We start from the raw sequence: 25,577 nt of genomic DNA, 5'->3' as shown, positions 1-25,577 counted from the left end.
TTAGGGCGCACAACTTTAAGGGTCATTAGCGCCCTGACTACTCTAAGAATGCACCGCGAGGCACAAGTTGACGACAACAACAACTAAAAGGGAAAACACGATAAAAGAGACTGACAGGCATAGGATTAAAAAACAACATCATCAAATGTCCTTAGCGAGGTTCGTCAAACTGATAAAACAAAGAACACGAGCAGCTGCTCGTGGGTCATCCACTAAAATTGCATCGAAAGTATTAGGCAGTTTAAGATCGAGGCGCGGTTGGTTAAGATCTGGACAGGACATTAAAATGTGTCTAACCGTCAGCAAGTGCCCACATGGGCAGAACGGCGCCGGCGCAGCCGTCAGCAGATGGCGATGGCTGAACCGGCAGTGTCCAATTCGTAACCTTGCTAAAACGACCTCCTCCCGCCGAGAAGGGCGTGAGGAGGACGTCCAAGCCACGGGAAGAGGTTTTAAGGCCCGAAGCAGGTTGTCGGTAAGTGCAGCCCAATCGGCATGCCACAGCGACACAACGCGCCGACAAATGACCCTGCTAAAATCGGACGAAGGGACACAACAAGAAGCTGTCCGAGGCTGGAGGACCGCAGCCTTGGCCGCGGCATCTGCAGCTTCGTTCCCAGGCATACCGACATGGCCAGGAACCCACATAAAGCTAACCGGCGGACCGACGTCCACCAGCCGCTGAAGAGAGCGTTGGATCCGGTGTACGAAAGGGTGAACCGGGTACGGATCACTGAGGCTCTGGATGGCGCTCAGGGAATATGAGCAGATGACATAAGCAGAATGTCGGTGGCGGCAGATGTAAAGAACAGCCTGGTAGAGGGCAAAGAGCTCAGCTGTGAAGACCGAACAATGGTCATGGAGCCGGTATTTGAAACTTTGTGCCCTGACAATAAAGGAACACCCGACCCCGTCATTGGTCTTAGAGCCATCTGTATAAATGAAAGTCATGTTGATGAACTTCGAACGAAGTTCCAAAAAACGGGAGTGGTAGACCGAACCGGGGGTGACCTCTTTTGGGAGCGAGCTGAGGTCAAGGTGAACGCGGACCTGAGCCTGGAGCCAAGGTGGCGTGCGGCTCTCGCCCACTCGAAAGGTTGCAGGGAGTGAAAAATTAAGGTGTTGAAGGAGGCGACGAAAGCGAACTCCAGGGGGTAGCAGGGCAGAGACATACAACCCGTATTGAAGGTCAAGAGAGTCGTCAAAAAAGGAACGATAAGACGGATGGTCGGGCATTGACAGTAGCCGACAGGCATACCGACAAAGCAGTATATCGCGCCGGTAAGTGAGTGGCAATTCGCCAGCGTCAGCATGAAGACTCTCTACGGGACTGGTATAAAATGCTCCGATCGCAAGTCGTAAACCCCGATGTTGTATGGAGTTGAGGCGGCGTAAGATGGATGGCCGTGCAGAGGAGTATACGAAGCTCCCATAATCCAGCTTGGAGCGGACGATCGACCGATATAGACGAAGTAGGACGGTTCGATCCGCTCCCCACGACATACCACTGAGAACACGGAGGACATTTAAAGAACGGGTACAACGGGCGGCCAAATATGACACATGTGGAGAACAGCTAAGTTTCCTGTCAAAGGTAAGGCCTAAAAATTTGGTGGTCTCCACGATTGGGAGAGCAACGGGACCAAGTCGTAAGGACGGTGGGAGAAACTCTTTGTAGCGCCAGAAGTTAATACAGACCGTCTTCTCGGCAGAAAAACGGAAGCCATTGGCGACACTCCAGGAGTAAAGACGGTCAAGAGAACGCTGAAGACAGCGCTCCAGGACACGTGTACGCTGCGCGCTGCAATAGATGGTAAAATCGTCCACAAAAAGGGAGCCTGATACATCAGCTGGGAGGCAATCCATTATTGGATTGATCGCGATGGCGAACAGAGCGACGCTCAAAACTGAGCCCTGTGGCACCCCATTCTCCTGGCGAAAGGTGTCGGACAGGACAGAACCCACACGTACCCTGAACTGTCGATCCATTAAGAAGGAACGAATAAAAAGAGGGAGGCGACCGCGAAGGCCCCATGTATGCATGGTGCGGAGAATGCCCGCCCTCCAGCAGGTGTCGTAAGCCTTCTCCAAATCAAAGAACACAGCCGCGGTCGGGCGCTTCCGCAAGAAGTTATTCATAATGAAGGTCGACAAGGTAACCAGATGGTCAACAGCAGAGCGGCGCCTACGAAATCCACATTGGACATTGGTAAGTAGGCTTCGAGACTCGAGCAGCCAAACCAATCGAGAGTTAACCATTCGCTCCATCACTTTACAGACACAGCTGGTAAGTGAGATAGGTTGATAACTGGAAGGCAAGTGCTTGTCCTTCCCCGGCTTAGGAATCGGGACAACAATAGACTCGCGCCAGCATGCGGGAACATGTCCCTCAATCCAGATGCGATTGTATGTATGAAGAAGAAAACCTTTACCCGCAGGAGAAAGGTTCTTCAGCATCTGAATATGAATAGAATCAGGCCCTGGAGCGGAGGACCGTGATCGGCCAAGTGCGGTTTCGAGTTCCCGCATGGTGAATGGGGCATTATCACTTTCACAATTTGAGGAGCAAAAGTCAGGTGGCCTAGCCTCCTCTGCCTGTTTGCGGGGGAGGAAGGCAGGGTGGTAATGAGCGGAGCTCGAAACCTCGGCGAAAAAGCGGCCGAAGGCATTGGAGACAGCCTCAGGGGCCACAAGGACTTCATTCGCGACCTTCAAGCCAGAAACTGGGGAGTGGACCTTAGTGCCAGATAGCCGGCGCAGGCTACCCCAGACAACAGAAGAAGGAGTAAAACTGTTGAAGGTGCTTGTGAAAGCAGCCCAGCTGGCTTTCTTGCTTTCTTTAATAATACGACGACACTGAGCACGTAAACGTTTATAATTAATACAATTCGCCACTGTAGGGTGGCGTTTAAAGGTGCGTAAAGCACGTCGACGAGCACGTAAAGCGTCTCTACATGCTGCGGTCCACCAGGGGACCGGTACGCGACGTGGAGAAGAAGTAGGGTGAGGGATGGAATATTCAGCAGCAGCGAGAATGACTTCCGTGAGGTGTGCGACCTGACGATCGCAGCTTGTGAAGGTTTGATCCTGAAAGGTCGCCCTGGAAGAAAAGAGCCCCCAGTCTGCCTTGGAGATGGTCCAACTAGAGGAGCACGGAGAGGGAGTATGCTGCAGGAGATGGATAACACACGGGAAGTGGTCGCTCGAATATGTATCAGCAAGTGCATACCACTCAAACCGGCGTGCAAGTTGGGGAGTACATATGGAGAGGTCTAAATGGGAATAGGTATGAGATGTGTCCGAAAGAAAAGTAGGGGCGCCAGTATTGAGGCAGACAAGATTGAGCTGGTTGAAAAGGTCTGCGAACAAGGAGCCCCTCGGGCAGGAGGCTGGAGAACCCCAAAGGGGATGGTGGGCATTGAAGTCTCCAGTTAACAAAAACGGTGCAGGTAGCTGAGCAATAAGTTGCATCATGTCTGCCCTGGTAACGGCAGAGGACGATGGAGTGTAAACGGTACAAAAGGAAAACGTAAAAGTGGGGAGAGTAATGCGGATGGCAACTGCCTGCAGGCCGGTGTGCAACGTGATGGGATCGTAGTAAATATCATCCCGGACCAGCAACATAACCCCTCCATGAGCTGGGATACCTACCACAGGGGGTAGGTCAAAACGCACAGAGGTGTAGTGTGCCAAGGCAATGTGATCGCATGGGCGTAGCTTCGTTTCCTGGAGGGCTACGACGAGCGGACGATGCAAGTGGAGCAGCAACTTCAAGTCCTCTCGGTTGGAGCGAATGCTGCGAATATTCCAGTGAATAAGTGCCATCGTAAGAAAAGGAAGAGGAGAGAAGGGGTCACCTCGAAGGCCGCTTAGGGCCTGGCTTCGAGCGAGCACTGCCGCCGCTATCAGTAGGCGGACAGTCATCGTCCATGGGGTCTATAGGGTCATCGGCCATCTCGGGAGGATGGCCGGGAGGGGGAGCTTCCTCCGCCGGTGAACGGCCAGATATACGGCTACCGGCGGTGCGGCCAGGCGAAACGGATGACGGCCTGGGGCGGCAACCGCTGGGTGGCGCAGGAGAAGAAATGCGCCGTGGCGGAGAAGGAGAACTGTGCTTCCTATGCGCCTTTTTGGAAGGACGTTTGGTGGAAGTACCGGTCGAAGGCTGGGAGGTCGAGGGACGGAGGAAGTCTGCACGGGATGGTTCCTTCTTGAAGGACCGTGCATCTGACTTCGGGGTCTTCGACTTAGCAGAAGCTGAGGAAGTGGCTGGTGTCTGTGGTGTAATGGGAGGAAGAGGAGACGTCGACCGCGCGATCTTAGCACTGGCCGAACGGACGACCGTGGTGCTGAAGGTCAGATCGCATGTCTGGGTTGCTACCTCCCGGGTAGTCCGAGGAGAGGCGAGGACAGTACTATATTTCCCCGCTGGGAGCAGCGTGGGCTTCCTACTAGCCAATAGCTTGCGAGCAGCCGAGGTGGACACTTTCTCTTTGACCCGAATTTCTTGGATGCAACGTTCGTCCTTATAGACAGGACAGTCGCGGGAGGATGCAGCATGGTCACCCTGACAGTTCACACAACGAGGAGACGGAGGTGGACAGTCACCCTCATGGGCATCCCTGCCACAAGTGACACATTTAGCCGCATTGGAACAAGACTGTCGAGTGTGATTGAAACACTGACACTGGTAGCAGCGCGTAGGTGTCGGGACATAGGGGCGAACAGAAATAACCTCGTAGCCTGCCTTGATGCGCGATGGCAGCTTAACACTATCGAAGGTCAAGAAAAGTGTCCGGGTCGGTACAAGGTCGTTGTTGACCTTTTTCATGACCCGATGGACAGCCGTCACGCCCTGCTCAGCGAGGAAAGATTGAAGCTCCTCGTCAGTCAATCCGTCGAGGGAGCTAGTATAGACTACACCACGAGACGAATTCAAAGTTCGGTGGGCCTCCACCCGGACAGGGAACGTGTACAGGAGGGTGGCCCGAAGCAGTTTTTGTGCCTGAAAGGCACTCTCAGTTTCTAGTAATAAGGTGCCGTTACGCAACCTGGTACAAGATTTGACAGATCCGGCTATGGCATCAACGCCCTTCTGAATAACAAAAGGGTTGACAGAGGAAAAATCCTTTCCGTCCTCAGTGCGAGAAACTACGAGGAACTGTGGGGCAGGCGGTAGTACTTTTGTCACTGTTGGCTGGTCACGTTTCCGTTTTTGGGTCGAAGTCGAGACAGATGGAGTAGAATCCATTGCGGAGGAATCCCCCATGATTGCCAGCGTCTCCGATGGCGCGCTCCTTCCTTGTGGGGACCCTCTCAGAGGGCACTCCCGCCTTAGGTGAATGTTTACACCTCAGGTCACACCTCCCGAGAAACAGACGGAGGGACCAATCGGCATGGTCAGAAGGTATCAGCTCAGGCAATCACCCCTCCTCGGGCCTGGCCTTTACCAGGGGGTACGCGCGTGCCTTACATGTCTACCCAGGGCGGGGACTTACGCGTTACCCCGTCACCGGCTACGCGTGCGAACGCGTGGGTCGGCCTTCAGACACGCACAGGGAGGAAGGAAGAGGAGGAAAAAGAAGAGAGAGAGGGAGAAAGAGGACAGACTGTCTCAAACGCCAAGGCGGAGACCAGAGAAGGCAAGGAGAAGAAGGCAATGAGAAGGCAAGGAGAAGAAGGCAATGAGAAGGCAAGGAGAAGAAGGCAATGAGAAGGCAAGGAGAGAAAGGCAATGAGAAGGCAAGGAGAGAAAGGCAATGAGAAGGCAAGGAGAGAAAGGCAATGAGAAGGCAAGGAGAGAAAGGCAATGAGAAGGCTAGGAGAAAAAGGCAATGAGAAGGCAAGGAGAAAAAGGCAATGAGAAGGCAAGGAGAAAAAGGCAATGAGAAGGCAAGGAGAAAAAGGCAATGAGAAGGCAAGGAGAAGTCAAGGGAAAGAGTAAGGAAGACAGTGAGGTGGAGAATAGCAAAGAAAGGAACCAACAAAAGGAAGGAAGAAACGAGAAGTGAAAAACCAAAAAGACCACGATTATAGGTCGTGGAACCGTCCGTCTCCGGACGCAGGCGCTAACTACCCCCGTGAGGGGGATGGACTCCTTTTAGTCGCCTCTTATGACAGGCAGGAATACCTCGGGCCTATTCTAATCCCCGGACCCGCAGGGGGGTTTCTCTGCCACTGCCAATGACTAGTGTAAAATCTGCACACGGCATTGCTTTGAAGAAATTCCCTATTTCAGTAAAAGTCATCTATGTTTCACCCGTAATTTCTTGCACCTTGCCACACAGGACATTCGCAGCTCAAAGCAGCATTTCTTTTAATTGCTAAACACACATTTGGGTTGAAAGTTGACTGTTACTATTCACGCATTTTGTTTTACTCTTAATCTATCCACTTGTGCTTTCTTTTCTGTTTGCAAAGACGCAATCATGTACAGCAGTTACATTCCTGCTCATCCAGAAAAAAGTACCCACTGTGTCACAAGTAAATTCACTTAGACTAATCTTAACTTGCACATTTTTTCTTAATTACAGATGAGCCTGTCTAACGAAATTGATGACAACCCTTTCATTATGATGGTGCATTAGAAATGGCTCCAAACTCCAGTCTAGGTATCCATCAAACCACAATACTGTGTGTGTATTCAGGTACATTTACCTATGTCTGAACACCACCATGTACTACTGCACAACAGCAGTATCATACATACACCGGTAGGAAAAAATTCACAGCATCAAAAATATAATTAACATAAACTAAAGAAATTTTGGGAATACATTTGACTAGGTAACTATGTAAGTGATTAACACTGTAAGATCAAAGGCCAATGTAAGTGTGAGATAAGCCATTGCAAATGTGAAAAGCTAGTACATTAATAATCAGTGAAACTGCCAGAATGTTGAATACCAGCAGGCAAATGTGCATGCATTGTATTGTACAAGTGCTGGACGTCAGTTTGGGAAATGGGGTTCCATGCCTGTTCCATTTACTCGGTCAATATAGAGATGGTTAAACCTGTTTGTGGATGACTGTATAGTAGTTGTCCGATGATGACCCATATGTGGAAACAGATCTGGTAATGGAGCAGGCTAAGGCAACACATTGACACACTGTAAATCATGTTGTGTTACAACAGCAGCATGTGACGAGTATTATCCTGCTAGAAAACATCCCAGACTGACACAAATTTGCAGTCAGGGTGTGTGGGATAACAACAAAAGTACTCTTACTGTCATACTGGAGTCCTGGAATACACGCTACAGAACATGTGGCTCTGGGCTGTCCTTGAAGTAACTGATTTGTAGCAATTCGTTCTAACTGCTGCTCAAATTGTTGCCGTAGATGCAGTACAAAGCGCCAGAGCCACACGCCAAACAATGATCTTTCCTCTCTGAAGTGCTATGTGGCTGTCCAGAGCCCAGTCTTCTTCCTGTCCTACATTTCTGTGACCACTGCTGCCACCAGTCATGTACAGTAGTTACATTCCTGCAGTCTTCTTGCAATATCGCAGAAGGAACATACAGCTTCTCATAGCTCTATTACACAATGTCGTTCAAACTCACTGAGGTGTTGATAATGGCATCATTGTCACCTTAAAAGACATTCTTGACTAATCTCAATTCACCAGATCCAATCTCAAAGGTAACTAATGCTCAAGATTGTTACAGCGAGTATTTAAAGAAAACTATTTGAACCCTCATAGCGGCGCTACTAATGCCCCTCTTATGCGATTGGTATGAAATTTGGACACACATCATCTTTCAGATGTAGAAACATACCTACAACTTTCGTTTATGTCACACAGCTCCCTCTAGGTGTTATGATTTTTTTTTTCAATCAGTGTATTTTCATTGAGGTGAAGTACTTCATTAAATTTGAACATGACACTTCAAGCCAACGCCATTCAGACAGTGGTCGGATTATGCACTTTAAAGTGTTAGCGACAATATAGTGTTATGAAACTGTCCAGTAATGTGCTATTATTCTGTACTATTTACCCTCTGAAATATCAGATATCACATGGCCACAGACCACCATTGTCAAATTACATTTCTTTTCCTCACAAAGATTTATTCTTATGTAAGAAGTTGAAACATCAGGACAAATTCTTAACAGTCCTGTTAAATGAGAGTTTGTTAAATAAATGATTCAAGTGAGCTAATCACTCAGACACTATGTGAAGATAGCATGCATTTTACATGCAGTTGATGTCAATTTTTTAAACTCACTTTATCTGCAGCATCAGCTCGTCTCGGATCTGCCAAGATTATGTAGTAATCCACATGCATGGCTAAGTTACTCAGTATCTGTTTCACTCTCTCTGAAACATGGACATAGAGTTTATATTGCTCCTCATGAGCTTTGTGGTATTTGAGCAGTGCTTCCTTCATACTCTTGGCAAGGTCAGCTGTAGAAATTATCTGTAAAAAGATAAAAATAAAATAAAATGAGTTTACATCATCACTTTCTGGCTCTTTCAAAAATTTTCTTCACTTATAAAATAATACCCAGTAGTAACAATATCTCGTAAATAATAATGTTAATGGCAAACAAAGGAACAGCCAGAAAACTAGACCTAGCCTACAAGCTAACACAGAACAAGTACAACAAATGGGAGTTATCATACAAGGACAAAACTGGACACTATAGCTCTGTAGTGGAAACTGAAAGATTACACACTTCGGAGTGTCTTATTTTAAATAAAACTGGAGAGATTCAACAACTCGAAAATAAAGGAAGGTTCTGTGGAAAAGTCTTGGACCACAGAAGATTAATGTTGGGACTTGGAAGAAGAGGAAAAATGAAGAACTCTACAAGTACACTGAAAAGATCACAGACACAGTGAGGAAGAAGAGGCTGAAGTTCTCCAGACACCTACTAAGGATAGCTAATCAGCTACATTGTTGGGTTAAAGGCCACATCTAAGTGGGTAGATGGGGCGAAGAGGGATGCAGCAGAAGTCGGAATTATGGCACAGATGTTCTACCATAGAACAGAGTTCAGAAGCAGTGTTAACAGTATAAAATGATTCCAAGATAAACCACGAAACAGAAGGCCCAAATGGACAATTTCCGAGGAAGAGAGTAGAAAGAAAAAAAAGTGAAAGAATGAAGCGGTGTGGGAGAAGAAACGCCAAGAAGACAACTTCTCTGGGATCCGCAGTTGTCAAAATTCAGAAACTTAAAAAAAGTTAATGGAAAACATGTATGGTATTAGCTTCAGAAAGGTGTTTCTGAAATTGAGAGCACAAATTCTTAGTGTAAACATTATAAATGAGAAAGATTGGCTGTTCTCTGGGGGTTTCACAAGTTCCACAAATATAGAACTGGCATTTGTCAAACTTTATTTGCAATCTCTCAGATAGGCAGCATGATGGTGGGCCACATGCAATTGAAAATCAGCCTTGGCAGAACTGAATAGCTGGCATGCAATCCCTGACCACTGTCCATGCATGAAGGGAGGCAGAAGGATCTACAGATAACCAAGGAACATAACAGAGTGAGTGGAGCTTTGTGCTACCAATTTCCTAATCAATATTTATGGCTGCGGTTTCAAATGAATATAGTTTTGTAGTTGTTCATGTGCCATCTTGAGAACCATATCTGTGTGTGTCCCTCTCAGAGAATAAATGGAACTTCTCCTTATTTTCTCAGTATATATATATATATATATATATATATATATATATGAACATAATAGAGGGAAACATTCCACGTGGGAAAAATATATCTAAAAAGAAAGATGATGAGACTTACCAAACAAAAGCGCTGGCAGGTCGATAGACACAAACATACACACAAAATTCTAGCTTTCGCAACCAACGGCTGCTTCATCAGGAAAGAGGGAAGGAGAGGGAAAGACGAAAGGATGTGGGTTTTAAGGGAGAGGATAAGGAGTCATTCCAATCCCGGGAGCGGAAAGACTTACCTTAGGGGGAAAAAAGGACGGGTATACACTCGCACGCACGCACACACGCACACACACACACACACACACACACACACACACACACACACACACACATCCGCATATACACAGACACAAGCAGACATTTGAAAAGGCAAAGAGTTTGGGCAGAGATGTCAGTCGAGGCGGAAGTACAGAGGCAAAGAAGTTGTTGAAAGACAGGTGAGGTATGAGCGGCGGAAAATTGAAATTAGCGGAGATTGAGGCCTGGCAGATAGCGAGAAGAGAGGATATGCTGGAGGGCAAGTTCCCATCTCCGGAGTTCTGACAGGTTGGTGTTAGTGGGAAGTATCCAGATAACCCAGACGGTGTAACACTGTGCCAAGATGTGCTGGCCGTGCACCAAGGCATGTTTAGCCACAGGGTGATCTTCATTACCAACAAACACTGTCTGCCTGTGTCCGTTCATGCGAATGGACAGTTTGTTGTTCAACAACTTCTTTGTCTCTGTACTTCCGCCTCGACTAACATCTCTGCCCAAACTCTTTGCCTTTACAAATGTCTGCTTGTGTCTGTGTATATGCGGATGGATATGTGTGTGTGTGCGCGCGAGTGTATACCCGTCCTTTTTTCCCCCCTAAGGTAAGTCTTTCCGCTCCCGGGATTGGAGTGACTCCTTACCCTCTCCCTTAATACCCACATCCTTTCGTCTTTCCCTCTTTCCTGACGAAGCAGCTGTTGGTTGTGAAAGCTAGAATTTTGTGTGTATGTATGTGTCTATCCACCTGCCAGCGCTTTTGTTTGGTAAGTCTCATCATCTTTCTTTTTAGATATATTTTTCCCACGTGGAATGTTTCCCTCTATTATGTTCATATCATTAATTTGAACCCAACAATTACGTTTGTTATTGTCACTGTTACATTTCGAAGTCTTTTCTGTCGTCTTATTTCCTCCTCCTGTTTTTGCCAGTAGTTTCACTTTGTATTCACCTTCTCCTTTTTACCGTAATCCACTATACAACTTTATCCCGCCGATATATACTCAATAATACGTAATAATACGTAACCCACTTCCAAACCATACCAAAAATTTTTTTTTTTTTCCGCTTTCAACACTACCACTGCTATAAAATCCACCGTTTCTAGTTCACAAACAGTTCCTTTCAGCTATTAAACAACCTTTTCGGCCAGTTTTAATAACTTTTGCTTTATTTCATTTCCGTTTTTCTCACATCACCGATCATTTTTAGCCGCTTCCCACAGGTTTTAACGTCATTATTTCTCCATCAGACAATTGTTAGCCTCATTTCCATAATCTGCCACCACCAAACCACTCCTATTAATAAATCCGCACGTAGTTTTTTCGAAATTTTCCCAAATTTCTCCACCCTTTAACGTGTTTTGGCGGCAACACAACCACCTAACCTTTATGCACATCGTTGTCTACCTGCACAAGTTCACCACAGGATCAACATAGCCCAGCTCTAACCAACACTTTTTCGCCTTTTTTCACACCAGATCTCCATTTGCTTTCTAGTTCACCTTTATCTCTCCCCATATATTTTTATATTTATTTCCATTTCAGCCTTCTAGTACCATGTCATCCTCACAACACCTCCACAACGACAACATTAAGTTTTATTTACATTCCCTCCGCAAACATGCCTTCGCTCTAGCCAGATTACACTCCCATATTTTATTTTCTCAGGCTTGTCTGACATTTGGCATCACCCCCAAAGGCCTCACACTTAAAAAAAGTTCCCATCTCTGGCTGCAACCCTTCTTTCCATCAGTCCCTATACCAGTTCCAAACTGAACAATCCATTGCCCTCACCCACCTAATCCTTCACCTACACATCCACTCAGCCAATCAACACACCCGTCAACTCCTATCCTTAATAAAAGTCCTCAATCTTTCCTCTCCCACATCCACACCGGCTGTTCAGAGCAACCTCCTACAGGCCAACCGCAAATTAGAACAGCATGCCACCCTCCACCTTAAAAAACTATCCAATCTCCTGGTTTCCCACCTCCGGAAAGGCAACTCACTCACCCTTCACAATCTTTCCAGCAAACCTCAACCTCCTCTCATTGCACATAAACCCAGTCTCTCCCATCTACTCAATCTCCCACTTCCAGCTCCACTCCCTCCAAAACCTCAAAATTCCAATCAACACAATCTGGAACCACAACACCCCAATTCAGTAGTTAACCTTTCCTCAAAACCTCTCTACCAATCCGAAACCTCTGTCCTATCCAAAGGCCTCACCTTCAGCCCCACTCCCAGATTTAACCAAACAGACCTCGTCAAAGATTTACTGTCCTACACCCGTACTCTCTGCTGGAAATATCACTTTGCCATGAAGAAATATGATCCTACTCCTAATGATCCAACTCCCCAAGACACTATCCAAATTGAACCCTGCCTGGAACAGTTCCATCCTCCATCACAGCGGGACCCACCTCCTCTTCCTCAAAATCACCCTCTCCTAACCTTCCAGGAATTTCTGACTTCTAGCCTTGCCTCTCAATCCTTCTTAAAAAACCTTAATCCTACTTCCGACATCACCACTGCTGAAGCCCAGGATATCCGTGATCTGAAGGCTGACCGATCCATCGTCATTCTTCCGGCGGACAAGGGTTCCACGACTGGTACTTGATCGTCGGGAGTATGTGGCTGAGGGACTGCGTCAGCTTTCAGACAACACTACTTACAAAGTTTGCCAAGGTAATCCCATTCCTGATGTCCAGGTGGAGCTTCAAGGAATCCTCAGAACCTTAGGCTCCCTACAAAACCTTTTACCTGACTCCATCAACCTCCTGACCCCACCAACACCCCGCACCCCTACCTTCTTCCTAAAATTCACAAACCCAATCATCCCGGCCGTCCCATTGTAGCTGGTTACCAAGCCCCCACAGAACGCATCTCTGCCTACGTAGATCAACACCTTCAACCCATTACATGCAGTCTCCCATCCTTCATCAAAGACACCAACCACTTTCTCGAACGCCCAGAATCCCTACCCAGTCTGTTACCCCCGGAAACCATCCTTGTAACCATTGATGCCACTTCCTTACACACAAATATTCCGCAAGTCCAGGGCCTCGCTGCGATGGAGCACTTCCTTTCACGCCGATCACCTGCCACCCTACCTAAAACCTCTTTCGTCATTACCTTAGCCAGCTTCATCCTGACCCACAACTTCTTCACTTTCGAAGGCCAGACATACCAACAATTAAAGGGAACAGCCATGGGTACCAGGATGGCCCCCTCGTACGCCAACCTATTCATGGGTCGCTTAGAGGAAGCATTCTTGGTTACCCAGGCCTGCCAACCCAAAGTTTGGTACAGATTTATTGATGACATTTTCATGATCTGGACTCACAGTGAAGAAGAACTCCAGAATTTCCTCTCCAACCTCAACTCCTTTGGTTCCATCAAATTCACCTGGTCCTACTCTAAATCCCATGCCACTTTCCTTGACGTTGACCTCCAATGGCCAGCTTCACACGTCCGTCCACATCAAACCCACCAACAAGCAACAGTACCTCCATTATGACAGCTGCCACCCATTCCACATCAAACGGTCCCTACCCTACAGCCTAGGTCTTCGTGGCAAACGAATCTGCTCCAGTCCGGAATCCTTGAACCATTACACCAACAACCTGAAAACAGCTTTCGCATCCCGTAACTACCCTCCCGACCTGGTACAGAAGCAAATAACCAGAGCCACTTCCTCATCTCCTCAAACCCGGAACCTCCCACAGAAGAACCCCAAAAGTGCCCCACTTGTGACAGGATACTTTCCGGGACTGGATCAGATTCTGAATGTGGCTCTCCAGCAGGGATACGACTTCCTCAAATCCTGCCCTGAAATGAGATCCATCCTTCACGAAATCCTCCCCACTCCACCTAACCTTCATAACCTCTTAGTTCATCCCTATGAAATCCTCAAACCACCTTCCCTACCCTCTGGCTCCTACCCTTGTAACCGCCCCCGATGTAAAACCTGTCCCATGCACCCTCCCACCACCACCTACTCCAGTCCTGTAACCCGGAAGGTGTACACGATCAAAGGCAGAGCCACGTGTGAAAGTACCCATGTGATTTACCAACTGACCTGCCTACACTGTGAAGCGTTCTATGTGGGAATGACCAGCAACAAACTGTCCATTCGCATGAACGGACACAGGCAGACAGTGTTTGTTGGTAATGAAGATCACCCTGTGGCAAAACATGCCTTGGTGCACGGCCAGCACATCTTGGCACAGTTTTACACCGTCTGGGTTATCTGGATACTTCCCACTAACACCAACCTGTCAGAACTCCGGAGATGGGAACTTGCCCTTCAGCATATCCTCTCTTCTCGCTATCCACCAGGCCTCAATCTCCACTAATTTCTAATTTCAGTTTGCCGCCGCTCATACCTCACCTGTCTTTCAACAACTTCTTTGCCTCTGTACTTCCGCCTCGACTGACATCTCTGCCCAAACTCTTTGCCTTTACAAATGTCTGCTTGTGTCTGTGTATATGCGGATGGATATATGTGTGTGTGTGTGTGTGTGTGTGTGTGTGTGTGTGTGTGTGTGTGTGTGTGTGTGCGCGCGCGCGCGCGCGAGTGTATACCCGTCCTTTTTTCCCCCTAAGGTAAGTCTTTCCACTCCCGGGATTGGAATGACTCCTTATCCTCTCCCTTGAAACCCACATCCTTTCGTCTTTCCCTCTCCTTCCCTCTTTCCTGACGAAGCAGCCGTTGGTTGCGAAAGCTAGAATTTTGTGTGTCTATCGACCTGCCAGCGCCTTTGTTTGGTAAGTCTCATCATCTTTCTTTTTAGATATATTTTTCCTACGTGGAATGTTTCCCTCTATTATATTTAATTGATAATTTTGAAGTTTATCTTTGCAGACATTACATTGCAGTTTACACCAGATTTGCCAGAACATGAAACTACAGAGAAATTTCTATAAAGATATTTTTGTGAAGTTTTGCAAAAGTGGAGAGAGCTGCAAAGGACACAAATCTAGTGAAAGAAGAAGGGTTTCCTAAAATAAAAAAACAAAATTTCAAAATTGTGAAGGGTGTTAAGTGCTACTATTTGTTTTGACTATAACCTCTGCTAATAAAAAGGGATAAACTTGATTTAAAAGAAAGTGGAAATGAGTAATAACCCACATAACTAAATTATACAACACATTCCTAGACAAAAATTGTGCTCTAAGAATCAAAATGTAAAATGACATCGTTCAAAAAGATTTCGGGCTTGCAGCCGCTCGTCGTAAACTTCATTGCACAATATTTCGGTTGGACAACTGCCCGCCATCTTCAGGTGAGCTGAATGAGGACTGACGAAGACATTCCGTTCCAGCTTATATAGTGCGCTGATAGTACTGCAGCACATGCATTGCAGTCGCAGATAAAGAAGGGCCACACCATCCAGCGACAGCGTCCTCGCTGGTGGAACTGCAATACTCAGCTGCTGTCGGTATTGTTGATGGCCACAGCTATCGAAGTCTTCTGGCATCTTCGACTCTAGTAAATTCGGAGGTGACGGGATTCCATTTGTTATTCAATTGGTAATCACTGTCACAGTTCATTACATTTCCCGCAATGCATATTTCAACAGATTCTTTGATAATGGAGTCCCAAAAAGTTGTTGCTGTGGCCAAAATCGAAGTTTTGTCATACTCCATTGAATGTCCGTTAGAAATACAATGTTCCGCAACTGCAGACTTACTGGGTTGCAGTAGGTGAGTGCAACATTGATGTTCTGTACAACGCTCCTCCACTGTACACGTTGCCTGTCCTATATAGGCCATACCATATTGACACAGTATTTTGTAAACTGCTGCCCTCTGCAGTAACAAATCATCCTTCACTGATCCCAGCAAATCCGAAATCTCAGAAGGTGGACGAAAAACCACTTTCACATCAAAATTATTAAGAATCCTCGCTATCTTGAAGCAGATATTTTCAACGAGGGGAAGAAAAGCTAGGGACTTGGCTGGCGCGTTCTCCTCTTTATCCACTTCAAAGTTCCTGGCTAGTTGAGAAGGCCCTGTTAATTTGCCGGGTCAAGTACCCATTGTCTCTGAACACTGTCCTCAAATGTGCAAGTTCCTTAGGCAAATTCTCTGCATCCGACACTGTATGTGCTCTATGCACAAAGGTTTTAAGTATACTCATGGTCTAGGATGGGTGATGGCAATTTGAAGAATGCAAATACAAATCATTGTGAGTGGGCTTATGATAGACAGAATGTCCCACCATGCTGTCACTCTTCCATTTAACCAAAACATCCAGGAATGGAAGGCAGCCATCTTTCTCTAGTTCCATAGTAAATCGAATATTCTCATGAATGGAGTTAAGATGATGAAAAAAACTATTAACTTTTCTTCTCCGTGGGGCCACACTATCGAAGTGTCATTGAAGTATCTCCAAAAAACAGTTGGTTTACAAACCACTGATTCGAGTGCTCTTTCCTCAAAATCCTCAAAAGCCCACTCACACTGATTTGTATTTGCATTCTTCAAGTTGCCATCACCCATCCCAGGCGATGAGTGTATTTAAAACACTTGTGCACAGGGCACAAACGGTGTCGGATGCTATATGTATGTTTTCAGTAATAATAGAAAGCGAACTCGCGAGAACTGTAAGCCATCCCGGATCACTTAGATTTTTGAAAAGACTCCACTACACATCCAGCCATGAATCTGTCTGTGTCACTTGCGCACTGCCTCAGTACAAATAGAAACTGAATTCGTGAGGACTGTACACCGTCCTGGATCACTTAGATTTTGTGGAAGTAACTGTTTGTGTGCCACCCGTAATGATACCAAAACTGCGTGGCAAGTGGTGAAATTATTTTCCACTTGTGTGGTGACCAATTAACTTAGATTATTAGAAGTCAGGACGGAAGACCATTTGTTGGAAACTTACCATAGAGGTCTCCTCTGAACTGCTTATAGTGCTGTTTATGATAAACACTTCATCATCATCATCAGGAATATTGTATTACTATGTTGTGCGTGTGAAAGTTTATCCAATATATCGATCAATTAGAACTCAAAACTATCATTTATAAACATAGTTCCTGATCCTGTTGAGTAAATAGAGAGTAGAAACATTTCTTTCAGCCAGCAAAAGAATAACATGGACTTGCGAGATAGGAAACTATGGCCAGCATGTTCTCCATCGCTTTCAGACTGACCACAAAAAGAGTTTTCAGGAACTTGCAGAAGATGGCAAACAATATTTCCTATTTCATGTTATTAATCCATTGCCCCAGAACACCCGTATATTTTGTGAGTGTGACAATTTTGATTAAATCAGGCCCTGCTTTAGACTGTTTCTGGTTAATTATCTTCTTATACACATCTATTTAAATGCTATTTTATTCGTACTGATGTTTCAACTCGTGACCATTAAGCTTTGTTGGAGAAGAACACAACCAACACCAACATCTGTCAAATATTTAAATATGCACCTAGTATCAGGTTTCTTAGTATTGAAGGATACTTTTAGTGGTCTTGTTGTACCTCTACTAAATCAATTTCATTAACATTGTTTTATATCAATTATTATTTCATTTTACTCCCTTAAATTGACAGCAAATTAGGAATGTGTTACATCTGACATGTTTTGTTTTCATTGACAAAGCATCATCATCAGTGATTATGTAAATATATTATACAAACAATGTCATTTAATGTAAAATTTGAAATTTTCCTGGCGAATCAACTGTTACAGCATTAAAAGGTATCCTCTGAAGGAAAAAGCACACTGTATTTTGGCTGGACGAGGCAAAATATCCAATCACAATGCATCGAAGGTGCAGAACAACTTACGGTGAACTGCAACCAGATGTCAGGTTAATTAAGGAATGGATGTAAATTCCCTCCCAGTTGAAAGGAAGTATAGCAAAAGTGATCTTCAACATCTGTAGAGTTTGCCCAAAACATCCAGACAGTGTTTACATGATCTCAATCCAAATCAGTGAGAGAAACAGCATGTCACCTCCAGGTACCGAAAACCACTGTACACAGAGTGTTAAACACAAAGTTGCAAATGTATGCATATATAATTCAAAACTTGCAATTCACTGAAACCGTGTGATCGTGAACAACAAATAGAATTTGTCAACATCTAGTTCCGTATCGAAAACAATGAAAATTTCTTAAAGCAAATAGTATTTATAGATGAAACATTTACGTGGCACTCTAAATAAACATAATGTACATAATTGGGCTAATGAAAAGTCAAGCCTTAGGAGGGAACACACAAGGGATAGCCTGAAGACAAATGTATGGGGTTTACTAATATCTGACAAAGTCATCGGCCTGCTCTTTTTCTGCAAAATACTTGTTACTGGTACTATGTACTTGGATACGTGTCAGAATTATGTTATACTTCACTTCCTGGAGATGCAGCCCCATGTCACCTTACAACTGAATGCAGAACCAGCTCATTGGGCAACACAGGTCTGGGAGTCTTTGGACGAAGAATTTCCATATTGGTTTAGTGGAAGGGATGGTCCAGACCAACAGCCACTACAATCACCAGACATTACTCCATGAGACATGTGCCAAGGTTTATGCTACATCTCTGTTAGACATGGGCTATTCAAATTGTTACAAGTGTCACCCCTTAAATCCTTGAAAGTAAGTGGCCCGAGATAGAGTACTATTTGGATATTTGGCACATCGCTAGCAGTGCTCACAATGATGCATTAAATGGCATTACATATGAGTGAAACCTTAATGATTTCGCGCGCGCGCGTGTGTGTGTGTGTGTGTGTGTGTGTGTGTGTGTGTGTGTGTGTGTGTGTGTGTGTGTGTGTGTCCTCACATAACCACTTTCAATCAGGGTACACATTCTGGGAGACCCTGTATTATCCAAAACATTTATTTTTTGGAAATACCACTCAAACACATACTTCCCCTATTTTTTCATTCTGCTCATTTTAAATTATCTGGTTGACAGGAATTTCACCAATTTTAATAAAAGCTATGCAGTGTTGCTGCTTTCCCTGTCTTGCATTTAGCAACAATCTTGTAAAACTCTTGAGAAACTATTCTCAACACATTAACTACACTCTGGAACTGAAGAACCAAATATTGTGTGTGTCCCCACAAGAAGAAGTCCAGTAATGTGAAGTAAGTGCACGAGGTGGTCATACAACAGGATCACCACTGCCTGTTCACTTGTCATAGCAAGCACAATCTAAGTATAATTGCTTATTACAAAGGACACATACTGTTGCCACATTACACTACAGTGTGTGTGAAATAGGACATTCTCCAATAATTTTTTATGTTCTGTTGGGCCCGCTGTATAGTATACATTGATATAAGACATTATGGAAATGAATGCTTCACACCAGTTGCAATACGGTGATATGTTCTTTAATGTTTTACATGACAGCCCTGCTTCAACTTATTGCTATTGTCAAGTGAAATGTAGTTAGAAGTGATGACCATACTGCATCTATAGTAAAGTCTTTCTGTTTATGTCATGGTAAGTATAACAGTTCTTATGGTTCCGAAACGTAAGTTTTTGTCAGATATTTTGACAGTTCAGTTTTGACAGTTCTTTATTATTATGCTATATGCTCGCAAAGTCTGGTAAGTTGTATATACTCTGTAAACATGGTTGGAAAAAATTTCTCACAAAATAGCAAAAATGTTAAAACATAGTGATATTAATTTGTGTGTTTATTTGCTGTGATTCATTTCACTGATAAAACTTCATAATATGGACATTCTGGGCCTACCTCCTGATTTTCCTCCTTCCTTCCAAGATGTTTTGCATAAGGCTGTCACGTTGAATTAGATTCCAATTAATTTACGTTTTCTTCTGTGTATCATATTAATATCCTTCTATCTTAAATTTCTTTCAGTGTTTGTCCATCAAATTGTTTGTTCAGTACAGAATGTCTTTGTGCCTCTTCTCCATGTCCACGTTCTCATTTCTTATAATTTTTTCTTTCCTCATTTCCTCATTTCCCCAGTCTACCCATCGCAACCAGAGCTTAATATACTCCGTGTAAGTGTTTTGATTGTTTCTGTATTAAGGTGATTGTTTGCTAATGAGCTACTTTTATTTCTGAATGCTTGTTTAGTCATTGCAATTCTTCTTTTGGTATCCATTACACTTCTGTTATTGTTCTTCCTGAGTAGCAAAACTAATTTACTTGCATTAGCATTTTATGTTCTATCTTAATGTTTGCCCTTATTTGTCAGTTTGATTTATCTACTACCATTATTTTAGTCCTGTTTGTGTGTATTTTCAGTTTGTGGTTATCTAAGCCTCAGACAATTTTTAATGTACAGGGTGTAGAGTCTTGTACTGCAAGGAAGGAAGGAAGCAAGCGAGAGGATGCTGTTATGGGTGGCTGCTATTCTCTTTCTACCACACAAATGCACGCGTGGATTAACACAGTTCTTTATTTACTTTAACTGGATACTTAATTTGAATATAGTCCATGTGTTGTGGTACAAGCTCATCAGTAGGGACCGGATTATATGCATTTGCATGATGCCTATGCATTTGCATATTTGGCTCCATTTCACCTGTTATTGCACTAAAGACAAGTGACGACGCATATTTTCACTATGTTTACAATATTTTAAAAATTTAGATGGGCAGTCTCTAACTCAATCTAGTCTTGATGTCTCACAGATTGACCATGACCTAGAACTGCGTGCAATCGCTAACCAAGAGGCCACTGCCTGGTGGAATCATTACAGAAGAGGAACAGGAACAGAAAGAGGAACAGGAAGACAGAGTCAATGCTCCTGCACCCGCAACCCTGGTTAATCCCCACTGCTGTCACACCATGTGTGTTGGCAACAATTAAATGAAATTACACAAGCTTTTAGTCGCACGGCCATTGTTTCAGTTTAGCCTTCTATTTACTTGTACACAGTTGAACACGTTTACGACATGTAGTGTTGCGTGCCATGCCGCCCGAAAAAACAAATGTCGTTTCGTGGATAGCTGACTATCCTGGAACATTGAAATATGACAGAATTTTTATTTATTGTCGAGTCTGCGAAAAAAACATTTCGTGCAAAAAATGTTTCAAACAGACCACCATGTCAAGACCAAGTCTTCATATCACAGGAATGCAGAAGAAAGGACCACAACAACAATTTCTGACAACAGCAAGTTGCAGTAGCAGGGATTTGTCCAAAGGTAACCAAAAAAGACTACTGAAAATAGATCTATGTGAAGCATTCATTCATTGCAGCAATATTCCTCTTCATAAACTTACAAACCCTATCCTCAAAGGCTTCCTGCACTAATATTGCATAAATCAGAATATACCAAATCAATCAACATTGCGTAAAAATTATATATCGACAATTTACGCAAATGTTCTGGAAGAAATACGCAATGAACTTGAGGACAGCAGAATCTGGATTTCAGTTGACGAAACTAAAGACACTTGTGGCATTACATTGCAAATTTAATTGCTGGTGCTTTAAAAGAAGAGCCTCCTGCTTCCTATTTAGCAGCCTGCAAAGAACTTGAAAAAGTAAATCATTCTACAATCACCAGATTTGTGAATGAGGCTATGGGAAAAATATTTCCAGAATCTTCTGCAGATGATAGGGTGTTTGTGCATTTCAAATGCTGCTCCCTGTATGATCAAAGTAGCAAAAGCCCACCGAGTATTTTAATCAAATTTGATTCCTGTGACGTGCTTTGCTCATGGAGTACATCGCCTTGCTGTAGAAATATGTTCCACGTTTTTGAATGTAAATAAACTGATTTCATCCACAAACAAAGTGTTTCTAAAGGCTCCTGCTCGCATCAAGACCTACAAAGAGAAACTACCAAATGTGCCTTTAGCTCCCGAACCAGAGGTAATTTGTCTGGGTACGTGGTTCGAAATTGTGTTGTTTTACAATGAACATTTTGAGGCCATTAGAGGGGTTGTAAACAACTTCGATAGTGCAGATGCTTTGGCAGTTGGCCAGTGCAAGGAAGCTTTTAATGATACCGGTATTTAAAAAAAAAAGGCATTGCTGTGATTAGCACTCATTTTTACAATATACTTCAAAGTATTAAAAAGCTTGAAACTCAAGGTTTGGTGCCGAATGAATCTACTCAGTTAATGAATAAAAATATTCTAGTGAACTTCTCATTGTCGAAGGTATTCCCAAGAAAACTTAAAGAAAAGTCTGAAAACATTTTAAACAATAACCCAGGCTTTGAACCCTTGGACCAAATTGATAGTTTTAGTAATGGGATGGGTGTACTTTTTCCAGAAACAATAAGTGCCAACACAGCACCCAAATTCAAATACTGGGCAGTTACCTCAGTTGATGTAGAATGGTTCTTTTTTGTTTATAAAATTGCTTTGAGTGATAAAAGACACAATTTGATTCTTTATGTTTACAATAGTAGAAAAATGTAAAATAAATTGTAAATGATGCTTTGGTCCAAGAGTATTAATTAATATGTTGTTTTTAAATAAAATATTATGGAGTTTTTGAGTGTGCCCTCCAGCGTGTGATACATCTCGAAGTTAGTCCTGTACATATTGATTGTTCACTCTGACTCACTCGTATCGCATCCGCTTGCTCCCGACAACAATACCAAAGAAGAAATAATTCTTTAAACATGGTATGCATCCCCATTTTGCAAACTTTTAGAAAATAATCCCAGAAAGGCCTCCTTCCCAATCTCTAGCAGAAAGTGTTCAGAAAATCATATCAGCATTCTGAATGTACCAATTTTTCATGTGTCCAGCGCTCTTCCTCATAATCGATATGCACAGGTTTGACTTCGAGATATAATGCACGCAGTAACTACCATGTTTTTTAATTATTTGATCTTGCATATTTCAACACTTTTCATGCATTTATAAGCATTTTTCATACATATTTTAAACTTTTACTGATTAGTAGAGACCGGATTATATGCATCATAAATAGTCCTCTTGCAGACAATATCAGTAATCTTACTATTACAAACTTTAGCCTTGCTATAGGCTCTAATCTGGTGGCTATATACTGACATAGCCTGTGACCTGCTCAGCAAATGAATGACAGACTCCAAATTGGAGTGTGAGTGAGGTATGCCCCCCGGTCCGCGGCAGTGGCCTAAATACTTGCTGCCGAGACGGCATTGGCAGCGTGTTGCTAGTTGGTGTGTCTCTGGCTTCTCTCATGATAGGCACACTTGATTCAGTGCCTACTAATTAATTCACATCTTTGCTGACCAGAGTGCTGGGGGACAGCTTATGTCAACCAATATGAGCCAACAAGTGTTCCAAAATGGTTCTGCAAAGTCAATGTGCACTCATTGGGCGATTGAGTCCTAGGCCAAGTTGAGAATTTCTGTGGTGGAGCAGATTTGTTTCCCGTGCGTGCGCGACACTGACATCATTAGTCTAATATGGGTGCCCATGCTCTGGCAAGAACTGTGCCGTCACACTAACTGTTTAGTGCGAACAATTCCCCAATGTCCTTGGCAGAGTAATCGCAACGCATCCTTTTTGCAACACTTGGAAGAATAAGCACACACGATTGTCAACTGTCATTTTTAAGTAGAATCACACACTGTTGAAATGAAAGTTTACGCCGATGTGCAATATATTGGCACACGACTACATTCCGAATACTGTTCGATGACCGAGACCGAAACGTGCGAATGTATTGCAACAAAACATTTGGGTCAGGGTCTCCTTCCGTGGCCTGTGCAATTTTTCTGTAGTGTAAAGGAAAAGATTCCAGCAATTCAGACTCCTGCGCATTGATTTTGCAATGAGATGCGGCAAATGCATCAAAATCGGAGTCTGGGACAATTAGGTGAGATAGCTCATCTGCATTGCTACGCTTTGCTGTAGGTCTGTATACAGTTTCGTATTGATACTGCGAAAGCAACAACGCTGCAGTTTTTGAGAAGTGTGTGTAGAAATCAGCTTTGAAAGATGAAACGAGGACTGCAAAAGTTTGTGATCTGTCACTAAAACAGGGTGTATACGTGGACAAGGAAAAAAAAAAATCCCGGATTTTTCCCGGTTAAAAAACACACTTTTTCCCTGGTGAAAAAACACTGCTTCCGTGTTAAGTGACAGTATACTTTGCCTTGGAACTGTAAAACTTATCAATCCTTTAAATGGTCACAGTTCTATACACCGGCATAGAACTTCTCAGCCCTTTAGAAAACGAAACTAAGACACGTAGGCTGGATATTTTCGTATTACGAAAGTATAAATTCAAATTCCAACAAACACCGCACGTTACTTTCCGAAATACTGAAATCGAGACTGCGATGCAATTTGGTAAGCCAGTCATTGGTTGTGTCGTGTGATCTCGCGGGCTGATACAGCTGATAATATTCAGGGCTTAGGACACATGAAGTAGTCAGCCAATAGCATTATCACTGTTAGTGCATACATACAAATAGGAAAAGTTAATGGTGTAAATTAATATACATAGTGTTGCTACGAGAAAAGCACAGCTTCCACATATAATATTGGTCTCGACAATTAATAAGCTGCAAGAGAAGCTAAACTTTCACATATAATGTTGATCTTTTTTGCGTGTGTTACTCTTTAATATATATCACACAAATGTGCCAGTAAAATTTTTAATACCGATACAAATGTCTGATCTCCTGGGCTCGAAATTTTTTCTAAAAGGTCTTCCTCAAACAGTTGATTTTTGAATGAGAGTCAAATGCTCTGTGATTTAAGAAATTCATCGCATATTCTCGCACTTAGTTCATCTTGCTTAAAAAGAAATTTACTTTGAAAGTAACGCTTTTCAATCAATCATTCGCAATATTTTACCGCAACCTGTTAGAAAGAGATTTGTTTCTGCAGTTGCCAGAGAGTGCCAGATAACAGGCGTCACCGCGTTTGCGCAGCTATGATGACGCAGGAATTCCGTATGTTCATACTTGTAAAACATTGAAAGATCATACATTATGTCATAAAACAAACAAGACATCAGAGGAATTTCGTGAACCATACTAAAATGCATTATTCGGCTTAATGTGCACTGTATTATCTCACGTTTGTTTCTTTAATATGGCAAACGCCAAACGTGCTAGAAGATGAAATACAAAATATGGTTCAAATGGCTCTGAGCACTATGGGACTTAACATCTGAGGTCATCAGTCCCCTAGAACTTAGAATAACTTAAACCTTACTAACCTAAGGACATCACACAAATTCATCTCCGAGGCAGGATTCGAACCTGCGACCATAGCGGTCGCGCGGTTCCAGACTGAAGAGCCTAGAACCGCTCAGCCACCCTGGCCGGCGATGAAATGCAGCAAACACTTGAAACTAGCCAGTGGTGTGGAATTAAACACTTCGTTTCAAATAAATTGACTTCCTCAGCAGAAAAGATTAATAAAGCCATATTTCTTTAGCAAACTGACAACAATATCTTCATTGTTCCGCAAGGCGATTAATACTTGACAAATTGCCGCCCGGGGCAGATACCCCGATTTGCTACAAGTGAGTATGGCAGCTTGCACGCGCCAGTATAATTCTTCAGGGTAGCATCTTGCTGCTTGCTTATACAGCTACCAGCCATACTTTTATAGCCAGAAGCGCATGCATGCGCATGGGCTCGCTCGCAACTGCTCACATGAATCTAATGTAAACAGTTGTGACGTCATGCTCATATGAGGCAATTTGTTGTCATG

General features: G+C 43.8%; 1 protein-coding gene across 2 annotated transcripts in view; it reads right to left on the bottom strand.

The window, feature by feature from the left end:
* LOC126106646 (uncharacterized) overlaps positions 1–25,577 on the bottom strand; it is a 201,081-nt gene that overhangs the window by 138,050 nt on the left and 37,454 nt on the right. For both annotated transcript variants that reach the window (XR_007523379.1, XM_049913002.1), the window contains exon 2: positions 8,229–8,420. Coding sequence is in view for 1 of the 2 variants with exons in the window: in XM_049913002.1 (XP_049768959.1) it covers positions 8,229–8,420 (192 nt within the window). In the remaining variant the exon portion in view is untranslated. The remainder of the gene's footprint in view (positions 1–8,228; positions 8,421–25,577) is intronic.

The sequence above is a fragment of the Schistocerca cancellata genome, chromosome 10, assembly GCF_023864275.1.
Source record: "Schistocerca cancellata isolate TAMUIC-IGC-003103 chromosome 10, iqSchCanc2.1, whole genome shotgun sequence".
NCBI lineage: Eukaryota > Metazoa > Arthropoda > Insecta > Orthoptera > Acrididae > Schistocerca > Schistocerca cancellata.
This window is presented reverse-complemented; position numbering and strand designations above follow the sequence as displayed.